This window comes from Fonsecaea nubica (genome assembly GCF_001646965.1).
Source record: "Fonsecaea nubica strain CBS 269.64 chromosome Unknown Scaff128, whole genome shotgun sequence".
Classification (NCBI taxonomy): domain Eukaryota; kingdom Fungi; phylum Ascomycota; class Eurotiomycetes; order Chaetothyriales; family Herpotrichiellaceae; genus Fonsecaea; species Fonsecaea nubica.
Genome location: NW_019173801.1, coordinates 59374 through 70563, shown reverse-complemented (window position 1 = coordinate 70563; position 11190 = coordinate 59374). Strand labels below are relative to the sequence as shown.

Here is an 11190-nt window from a genome sequence, read left to right as displayed (position 1 = left end):
TCACTGGAACTCCTGTTCGCGGAGCGTCCACAAGGTCCACAAGATTGACATGCGTCTGCCGAATCCGCTACTCGTGGTCAACGACTGCTATCAACACGAACAAGTGGAGCGGTATCAGGGCTCACCTTTCGACAATCGTTCAGGCCAACAGGCATTGGGACGATATTTAGAACATGACACAAACTCTGCCAGGCATTCAGGTCATCCCTGTCCGTGCCATATAGGTCGTTGAACTGCTGAACCATCGCTGACTTGAAGTTCTCCATGGCTTCCTCCTTCTCGTCCTGCCTCTTATCCCAACCAAATTCATCACACATGCGATAAAATTCGCGCCAAATTTCTGCAGACTCATCGTAGTCGAAGTCGGGATATTCGGCAAAGAAATCACCAATACGGTCATTTCGTTGCGGGCTTTGATCGAAAGACTGCTGGACACTTGACTTAGCAAGGGACGAGAAGAGAGGAGACGGCCGAGAAAAGACACTGGCGCAAAGTTGAGAATGCAGCAACTTACCTCAGAACCATTCTCCTCTGGCTCAACATGGGCGAACTTGCACGTCGATCCAAAGCGGCATGTCCCAAATTCAAGATAGCTGAAACAGACTCCACCACTCTTGCTCTTCATTGTGAAGTTCGAATAGAAAGCCAGATAGGAAAAGTAAGAGGTCTCGTGGGCACAAGACACAGAGAACAGCGAGCGAGAAGGAAAATAGGCAAGACAAGAGAAGCACAGCAACATGTACACCGGTCATGTTCATGTGCTTCGTGGGCGGGTCATCATGCTCAAAGCACACCCCTGCCCTGACGGTCCTTTGCGACCTGAACCACATCAGTGAGGCAACCTCAACCGCTTTCTTGCTTTAGGTACGAGCAACATCATTCGCCGGGCAAAATACGAACACGCTGCCTATTTGCTACTTAGCATTTGGCTACCCGTGGAATGGTGGGCAAGTACCCTACGAATCCGAGGCTGGCGGGAGGAGACGACCCAATCTCCTTACACTTCCTCCTGTGAGCACGCGCAACCCCGCTTTCGGGAGCCTATTCCAACGCACCTGGATCAATGTGATCGAGCTGGCCAGAAGATTAGAATGTGAGAGGTCATCTCTACGAATGGCCCGCATATCCGTCGCTCGCGGATCATCGCCTGGCGCCCGCTAGAATCAAGTCGCTGGCCAGGGTGTGGCTCTGCACCCACGTCCATTAGACAGCCTCATTGAATGCTTCTGTGCATGGTTCAATCGCACAGATGCACCCGCTCTAGACCCATTTTCACATGAGCCGAGGAGCGGTCTCTTTGTCTTGGTTGCCTCGTTCCACCTTTTCTTTTCTCAGTCAGGTGAGGATCTCCTTCGCTTGTGCAAGAAACAACATGATCATAGAGTGGTAGAAGTCCACGCCATCTGGGTACCGCGTTGCCAGCCAGCATCCGCTCCAGCTTGTGTCGGTAGAGGTAGATGGAACTGATCAACACTGATTAATAACGAGGTCCCAATCGCTTTGTGAGAATATTACTTCAGGCATGCGGAGCCTGATGGATTGATCTACAAGATTGATTGTTCTTGCCGCCAATGTGGTCACCCAGCCAGAGGACTTGCTTGGACTCGGCATGAGGTCAACAGCCCGACTAACAAGACCTTGGACGGTACGTATACAGTGGACCAGAGGAAAGTCTCGCCGCCATGAGAACTGTGGCCATCAAGACGTGCTTCCACTTCCACTTCCACTTCCACGACTTGCAAATTTGTCTACTAACCGTTTGTAGTAGGCAACTACCGGCCCGCTCCGAGGCTCTAGCCAAGTCTTGTCATTTGATGCAGAAACTTCGTCATATGATTGGATGACTGCATTGGGATTCACGCGCCAAGAAACATCAAGTACCTCGTGGAGAAGCACACGAGGCACACACGGATGGGCTGCAATGTGAGCCTCACTGCGGCTGGCTAGGTTCAAACTTTGCCCTCTCTCAACCCTCTGCCGTGCACCTGCTCTTATTCAATGGGAAGAACCCCGCATACTCACCATCCTCCAGGAGAGGAAGCCCATCTCGACAAATAGCAACACTGCACACCCTTCAGCGCTCACTTCTCCCCCAGTCTATCAAGACAGGGCTGAGAAGATTCAGGTACGTAGCGCTGCGGCATGGGCGCTTAAAACAATGCTGAATCCCCTGCTGGCAATGAGAATCTGCTCAGCTCACCTTGTCACCTGCACAGGAAAGATCGTGCACTCTACCGTTGGCTCATCGCCCTTTCAACATCTCAAGATGGTCAACCCCCAGGATTTGCTGGATTGGTAAGTTCTCGGACTTGATTGAGTGAGAAACAAGCTAAAGCATCATTAGGTATGACGGCCTCTACTCTCGTACTGTGGACCTCGTAGGCGACTATGCGGGCGACGAACTATTCATCATCGAAGGAGACTCATTGCTTCTCCATTCGTTTTCAGACGATAAACTCGACTTCTCGCCAGGTCTTCAACTGCTCCATGCGACATACATCGTGGAAAACTTCCTTCGGGCTCTCCTTCAGCGGAAATGCAAATTTAATCTCGCTTTCTTCAACAAACATGCGCACTTGTGCATTCCACGGAATACTCCGGCTCAACTGCGCTCCAGGTATCTCCTTGCTCGGGAGGCAATCATTCAACACTTCAAGTGCAATATTTCTCTCACGACCTCATCCTTGGAAGTCAAAGTATTCGACTCGTATTCTTCTCAAGACTTTGACAAGTATTTGGCATCAACAGGGGCATATTTCTTCATGTGCCATGACGGCTCTTTTCCATCATTGCATGTTCAAGACAAGTCGGAAGATGACGGTGACAATACAGCTCGTACTTCAAAACAAGACAAAGCGCCTGGTCAACCAATGTCCCAAGAGACTCGATTTGACTACGCTCGGAAAGTGGCATTGCGCCGGATGATCCACTGGTTCATCGGTCACAGTTACAATATTGCTCTCGTCACCACGGTGGATTTCCGGGACACGAAGGTAAGTGGTCCCTATCCTGCCCAGGGTCAAGTCCCAAGAAACATCTGACAATGACATCAGGTAATGGCAATGATTGTCGAGGGCACCAGAATGCGAGTGAGCCAGCCCATGCGGACGCAAAGTAACACATCTCAAGTATCTGCCGCCTCCGAGGTGGAATCCCAAGCCGAATCCGGACCAAGATCCCCGGACCCAGACCGCGCAGACTGTACTGATTACCATGCGGTCGAAAATAACGATTGCAACGAAAAAAGTGAGAACTATGTACCGGACACAATGCAGAATGGAAATCAAACCGAAGCGAATATCCACCTGCTGCTAGCAGAAACCCTCGCGGAGATACTGAGGATTCTCGAGCGTACGAAGAAGCCGCCTCGATCACAACGGGATCTGTTGGTAGTCACAGCCCTGAGTCTCATGTTCAGATCCGGCAAAAATGGCGCCGCTGCTGTACGAGAAACATGTGCAATGCTCCTACATACGATCGTGGTGCGGGACTGTCGTCTCTGCGATCGCGCTCTCGACAATACAAGCACGGGCACCAATTCGAGTTTCTTGACAGACTTTGTCGACATATCCCGCAGCATTCTGGTGTCGGACACCTGGCAAAGAAATGTCCTGCGTCAAGCGCTACCGTGTGACCTCGCTGATATGCTTGATGGGAGGCTATTCCTCAACATTGCGTCCTCACTTCAGTGGGCACCCGGTCGAGCCACTCTCGGTCCTTCCATGTTTTCGTCATTCAACCACCTTATGTCTCTTCTGAAAGACACTTGCGCCATCAATGTGCAGCTTGAGCTAGAGGCCTCGGGGCTCCCCGTTGGACAAGACGTTCGCTTCAACATAACAACGCAATCGACCCAGGGCACAAAGAAGATCATACCCACGAACGGATGTGAGGTTCGGACCACAGTCCTCCCTTTCAATAACCCGGTATTCAATCCCCACCTGGGGCCCATACAGCTTACCATAGACGTGTCCGCCAGTCAAGAGAACACATCACGAATTTTCAAGGAGCTCAGCCACTGGCATAACCATCGACAGCCCATCGACCAGAAAGCCATTCGGGCGATGACAGATTGGCAGAAGGCCCGTGCAAATCGACGGAATCAGTTTTTCATGAAGGAGACCAGGGACTACGCCGCGAGCCTGACCAATGCTATCGGAGGGGTTTTGGAGCCGGAAACTATCATTGTAGAGAAACCAACGGGGGGCCCAGCAAAGAGACATGGGTCCTCCAATAGGGTGAAGCCTGAGAAAAAGACAACTCATGTTGAAAAGAGCCAGGGCTCTCGAGCCAATGTCAAAGAGCTCGCCACCGCAATGGTTCTGGAGAAGCGGAGCAAGGACACAGCCAAACTGGTGGATGCGTGGAATGCCACGAGAATCGAACTGGTCAAAGAGTCAAACCTCACGTCCCGCTTTCTCAAGGTCAAGAACCATCTGAGCAGCCTGGCCGGAAACAAGCGAGAAGCGGTCGAGGCCGATGTGTCGGTATACATGCTCAGTATTCTGATTGAGATGTGGACATTGAGATGTGCGAACGAGGAACGAGCTCATGCGATGCCCATCATGGGATTGATTTGGAACCAAATCCTCCAGATCAAAAAACTAGAGCACGGCATCACGACGAGGGTGGCAGCATACGTAGCCAACACGATCAAGACTCTTGGTTTGCCAGCATTGGAGCCGCTTCAAGTCCACGAAAGGAACAGCACTGGCTCCACAACCGTATTGTTCGAGCCCAAGAGAGACGCCGTGGGCATTCAACTATCTCCACTGGAATTCCAGCTCGTCCACGCCGGCCCGTTCTTTGACCGGGACATGGGCTCCGCGCCAGATCGTCGAGTCCGTGATTTTGAGCCAGACAAGTGGCAGCGAGACGTGCTGGACCAGATCGATCGGAAGAGGAGTGTCTTTGTTGTCGCCCCGACCAGCGCTGGAAAGACGTTTATTTCGTTTTACGCCATGAAGCAGATCCTCGAGGAGGACGATGACGGGGTGCTGGTCTACGTCGCGCCGACTAAAGCCCTTGTCAACCAGATCGCCGCAGAGGTCCAGGCCCGATTCTCCAAGACGTTCAAGTTTCCCGGGAAGTCGGTCTGGGCTATACACACGCGCGACCACCGCGTCAACAACCCGACGGGGTGTCAGGTGTTGGTCACGGTCCCGCACATGCTGCAGATCATGCTTCTCGCCCCGACCAATGCGACGAGTTGGTCTTCCCGGGTCAAACGTATCATCTTCGACGAGATTCACTGTATCGGCCAGGCCGATGATGGAGTCGTTTGGGAACAGTTGTTGCTTCTCGCTCCGTGCCCCATCATCGCACTCTCAGCGACGGTCGGGAACCCGCAAGAATTCAGCAATTGGCTGAGCAAGACTCAGGAGACCAACGGGATCCAACTCGAGATGATAGAGCATCACCACCGTTACTCAGATCTCCGCAAGTATCTCTACAGTCCGCCCCAGAAGTTTCTCTTCAATGGCCTGTTTGTCCGTCCGCAACTCCCGAGTGTTGGAATTGACAACGCCACCGGTGTGAGTTTCATGCATCCCGTTGCAAGCTTGGTTGATCGTTCGAGGGGCATACCCGACGATCTAACTCTCGAACCGCGGGACTGCTGGACGTTGTGGAACGTCATGAAAAAGCATGAGACCCAGGCATTCCCCGTGGACGAGTCACTGAACCCTTCGAATTGCTTGCCGCAGATTGTACGCAAGGTCGACATTATCGAATGGGAAGCCAACCTCAAGGCCCTTCTGAAGACTTGGGTAGACGACCGCGAATCACCTTTCGAGATTGTCCTGAGAGAGCTGGAGCAGCCCGTGAGAAGCGCACGACGAGCAGCGTTGCAAACATCTTCGGGTAAAGTCGACGAAGACGAGATATCTCGCCCGGTTCAAGAGGATGACTTCCTCGATACCACCATGCCTCTTATCTGCTCGCTCCACGACGAGGCTGCCCTTCCCGCACTGTTTTTCAATTACGACCGGAATGCATGCGAACTCATCTGTCGGCGCCTCCTCCGGGAGTTGCAGACGGCAGAATCCCGCTGGAAGGCATCGAGCAGAACGTGGCACACCAAAATCAGCAGCTGGGAAGCCTGGAAGCTCAACCAACAGAAGCAGAATAAGAAGAAGGCACCCAAGAAGACCAAGGGAGGAAATGCCGACGACGAACCAACCACACGGGCTGAGAGGATGCGGGAGGCAAACTCGGAGGAGTCAAATATCCTGGAATCTTTTAATCCTAATGACCCCGTGGAGGGATTCCACCTGGCTGATATGAAGAAGGTCAGCGCCACCGACTTTAGGGATTATGCAAAGGAGCTCGAGAAGCGCTTTGTGTCGGACTGGCTGATTGATGCCCTGAGGCGAGGCATCGGGGTCCATCACGCAGGCATGAACCGCAAGTACCGTCAAGTGTGCGAGATGTTGTTCCGCAAGGGCTACTTGCGTGTGGTCATAGCCACGGGGACACTGGCCTTGGGTATCAACATGCCCTGCAAGACGGTTGTTTTCTCTGGAGACTCGATCTTTCTGACGGCCCTCAATTTTCGCCAGGCGGCGGGTCGAGCGGGACGGCGAGGGTTCGACGTGCTGGGCAATGTGGTCTTCCAAGGAATCCCATACTCAAAGGTCTGCCGGCTGCTCAGCTCGAGGCTCCCAGACCTTAACGGCCACTTTCCCATCACCACTAGCCTGGTGTTACGTCTCTTCATCCTGCTGCACGAATCGAAACAGGCTGCGTATGCTGTCAAGGCGATCAATTCGATCCTATCATGCCCGCGCATCTACCTCGGTGGCCCGGAATCGAAACATACCGTCTTGCATCATCTGCGGTTCTCTATCGAATACCTCCGTCGTAACCAGCTGTTGGACGTCTCTGGTGCCCCTCTCAACTTCACTGGTTGTGTGTCTCACCTGTATTACACGGGAAATGCAAGTTTTGCCTTCCACGCCTTGCTCAAAAGCGGGTATTTCAGCAGACTTTGTCGGCCAATCCATGGTAAGAAGGGACAAGACTTGCACACCTTGATGCTTGTCATGTCGCACCTTTTCGGTCGTCGGTATCTGAGACAGTCGGTTTCGGAGTCCCGCCGCAACGAAGCACGGTGGTCGTCTTCACTCGTCATCCTTCCACCTATGCCAAAAGAGGCAGCGAGAGTGCTGTTGGCCCACAACGACCAAACACTCGACGTATATTCTGCGTACGTGTCAACCTACATTGACCAGCACGTCAAAAAACCTGACCACACCTTGCCACTCACTGGACTGAAATGCGGTGGAGACACGCCATTGGAGGATATCGGCGTGTCTGTCTCTTGCCTCCCGCCGCCTCGAATCAACTCAGCTTTCGTTGCTCTCTCGGGCCACCGAGACGAGTGGAAGAGTGTGTCTGATCTGTGTAAGATGGTCCGCAGTGGTGTCTGGCTGGAGGAGGCCGTGGTTCCCTATGTAGGGACGTACCCTGACGAGAGCGCTGCGCTGTTGAATGCTTACCTTTACGACTTCTTCAAACATGGCAATGTGGTTGCCCTCGAGAAAGAGAACAGCATTCGCAAAGGAGAAATCTGGTTTGTCCTCAACGACTTTTCTCTTGTCCTCGCCACCATCGTGACCAGTCTAGAAAATTTCCTGAAGCTCTCCTGGTCAGCGGGGAACGAGACGGGCGATATCATGGGCTTTGGTGACGTGCGAGAGTCGGAGCTTGATGATAAAGCCGTGGAAATCAGCCTGGATAACAAAGCCACTCCCAGCCAATGGGCGCCGTCAAGTCAAGAGCCGTCCAAGCAGGAATCTACCGCTACAAAGGCGGCATCTAATCCTGGGAAGACGAAGCTGGTTGACAGTTGGGAAGACGAATTGAGCGACAACGACACCTCGGCCGAAACCAACGGAGCCATCCCGGAGACCATGGGTGACGCGTTCAAAGCTGCCAAAGCGGAGAAGAAGGGTCATGCGACCGATACCAGGAATACGAAGAAACAGCCGAAGGCATCCAAGGCAGAGACGGAAGTGTTCGAGTTTGGCGAGGAGGGAAACTTGATGCACGTTTTGATGGCGTTCACCAGCCTTCAGCAGGAGTTTAATGAGAAGTTCAGGGCAATGTGGGCATAAGCGCGTTGGGTGAAATGATGGATGTCGCTGTCAAAGATACCTATGGTGCAGGACGGCGAGGGTTGTGCCAGTTCTCCCTGCAACTTGCTGGTATTTCGTGGACAGTCCGGCTCGAGTCTGTACGACGTGCTGATTTCGTTTTACCTGTACTAGCCTGGGCTTTGTAGAAGACATGAACAAGGAATCAAAAGGTGGAAGGACACAAATCTGTGAAAGGCTGTGGGACCAAAGGGGGATTTTAGCCGTAAAAACCGACTAGTCGATTATTGAGCTAGACTCCCGGTATACCTGCCTCTTCCACTTATTTGCGGCTCTGTCCTCGATAGTTAGTAGACGCAGCCTCGACGCCCGCGCTCCGCGCAGGCTGGTTCGCAATGGCGGCTTCTAGAGGCGTGAAAAACAAAGTGAATTGTTTCATTTCCTGTCCCTCCTCATGACGACGTTTCCAACTCAGATGGTGCAATTCACATCATCTGATGACGATGACAACGAGAGTGAGTCGAGGACCGCGACTGTCGGCTTGATGCGCGATGCGAGACAAAAAGGTCAAGTCAACTCCGCACCTGTTCCTTCAACTGATTCTTCACTTTCCTCTCAATCTCCCACCATGGGCAATGCGGCTTCGCAGACCGTGGCGCCCGCGGCCACAAACCAGGATGGTCCACCAAACCTCGCGTCGCCGACCGACAATGTTGCTGCCGGCACCACCACTACAACAACCTCCTCCCTCGCCGCTGGCTTTGGGAACAATAGACTGGCTACGGGTTTCCGTGCAGCGCCCCATCCAGCTGCGTCTGACGCATCGCAGCCCAGTACAAGCGACCGCGATGGTACTTTGAACGCCTCAGTACCCTTGGGAGATTCCATGGACGATGCGATCGAGATCTCTGACGAGCAAGATGAGTCTGATGGGGGTATGGTCATTAACGTTGAGCCCACCCAACATCATCGATTCTCTGGTGATATGATGCTTGATGACCATGACGTGGGAGATGCAGAGATGGGCGAAGAGGAGGGAGAAGACGAAGAAGAAGAGGGAGAAACACATTCACAAGCAGACGGGGATACTGAGTCCCAGGCGTCTACAAGAGAGACAACGCAACCCCCCTCTTCTACCGAACGCGATGCTCATGACCAGTTACAGGGCGATCTCGAGAGATTCTCTAGCACCGTCACCCATCCCAAAGCTGTCGACGGGCGGGTACAAGCATGCCCAAACCTGGCGGATTTGAGCCCGGACGAGCTTGAACTTCAACTGAAATACGCTTTCTTCCACGTCAGTCGCGGCAAGGTCGATCTCAACCAGCCTGCTGTCTGTCTGAGTTGTCTCCAAACCGGCCACGCCGAGAGAAACTGTCCCGAAATCACATGCATTCATTGCTCTGCCGGCCACTCTAGCCGTCTCTGCCCTCTGTTTCAGCGGTGCACAAAGTGTCGTGACCGCGGACACACTGCCGACTCTTGCCCTACAGACTTGAGAGTCACCACGATACCTTGTGACTTCTGTGGAACTTCGAATCATACGGAGAAGGCGTGTCCTCAACGATTCTTACCCTATGGATTGGCAGATAGTGGTCCTACAAGGCTCTGGGTCTCTTGCTGTGTCTGTGCAAGTAAGAACCATCTTGTTGGCGATTGTCCCCGAGCCAACAGGGCCACGGCGGCAAGATGGTCGTTGAGATCATTCGCCCCGGGCCAGATTACCAATCTATCTCTCGCTTCAGGTATGCAGCAGAGGGAGAAAGAAGTGGCCAACCGTGGTTTACGCCCCGAAGGGCTCAAGATTAGAGGTCGTGCTGCCCTTCACAGTGCAGGCTCCCGCAGTGGCACACGACAATTTGAAAACTCCGATAGTGATGAAAAATTTCTGAATCCACGAGCGCAACGCCGTGGCAATGCGAAACGTGGCAATATCAAAATTGCGACGCAACCATCAAGAGAGGGTTCGTCACCCACTGCCATGCCCAAGAAATCGGTGCTTATGAACTTCCTCAGGGCGATAAACGAACGGAAACCGATGTCTGGCAAAGCCCAGTTTGAGCTGGTCTACGGAGAAGACGGGTGAGACTACAACGTTTTCTTTCGGTGGATCCAAATCGATCGTGCTGTCTCTGACTCATTCTCAAGCCTAGTATCATTCGTCGACCGCACAAACCGACAAAACTTGAGGGTACTCAGCGGCGACGCGAGGCAGCTTCAAGTGATCCAGAAGTGGTCAAGGTAATCGTCACCCAGCCCTGCAATAACAGCCAAATAGCTAACACAGGGATGCTGCCCACTAGGTCGCGGCGTCCAGATGAAGCATATCTTGTGTGAAAAGAGCAGGGTTTCATCGGTAGAGGCACTACGAAAGACCCCAAGAAGCTAGCTGGCTTAACAAATTCAACTTCAAGGCTTCGCGGGCCTCGATGGTCGAGCTGCACTCGCACACGTCTCCTCCACAAACCAACCGCGAGCTTACACAAAGCACCCATTAAACAGCAGCGTGCAAGCAAGACTGCGGGAGGCTGACAACTACACGGATATACTGTGGACCATTGCGAACTAGAGAGACGCGCACTGTGCCACGCAGTATTTAAGCGCGCTGACCGCCAAAAGGTGCCGACGGCGACAAGGCTGGCCGCGTGTATGTATGCTGTTCAGATCGAAAAATCCTTGTTGGGACCACTTCTAGGGTATTCCTTGCAATCGCAGGGTGGCCATGCAGTCCAGCTGAGAACAACTCGGGAGTTTTCAGGCTTGGATGTACAGAGAACAAAGCCTGTTTACGATATGGCCGTTGGCCTTTTCCTGTGGTCAGAGCGCCTGAGGCATCCTAGGTCGATGTACTCAAATAAACCAACATTCACCATGTAAAGCAAGTATGTGCGTGTGTGTGAGATAATCTTCTCATTTGACGCCGGTCCAAGTTACATTAGTTACACGACCCTCTGTTCTCCCGGGTGTTTTCCCGTCCGTCGCATCTTATGCCGCTCTCGCTGGCCACCGTTGCAGTGACCCAAAAATGCAATCAAAGTGTGGTCTTTTGTGGTTGGGGTTGGGGTTTGTTGTTTGTTGTTGCTCTTCTTACAAA

General features: G+C 52.9%; 3 protein-coding genes across 3 annotated transcripts; 2 read left to right on the top strand and 1 right to left on the bottom strand.

Annotated features, from left to right (window-relative positions):
* On the bottom strand, nt 1–625 carry AYO20_10975 (hypothetical protein; the record flags this gene model as incomplete). Its single annotated transcript, XM_022649229.1, has 3 exons — nt 1–87; nt 126–428; nt 515–625. The coding sequence occupies 3 exons, from the start codon at nt 623–625 to the stop codon at nt 1–3; spliced, it is 501 nt and encodes a 166-aa protein (XP_022494814.1).
* Nucleotides 626–2266: 1641 nt separating this feature from the next.
* Nucleotides 2267–8117, top strand: AYO20_10974 (hypothetical protein; the record flags this gene model as incomplete). Its single annotated transcript, XM_022649228.1, has 3 exons — nt 2267–2295; nt 2345–2993; nt 3054–8117. The coding sequence occupies 3 exons, from the start codon at nt 2267–2269 to the stop codon at nt 8115–8117; spliced, it is 5742 nt and encodes a 1913-aa protein (XP_022494813.1).
* Nucleotides 8118–8550: 433 nt separating this feature from the next.
* Nucleotides 8551–10182, top strand: AYO20_10973 (hypothetical protein; the record flags this gene model as incomplete). The annotated part of the gene is made up of 1 exon (XM_022649227.1): nt 8551–10182. The coding sequence occupies one exon, from the start codon at nt 8551–8553 to the stop codon at nt 10180–10182; it is 1632 nt and encodes a 543-aa protein (XP_022494812.1).
* Nucleotides 10183–11190: the final 1008 nt, after the last annotated feature.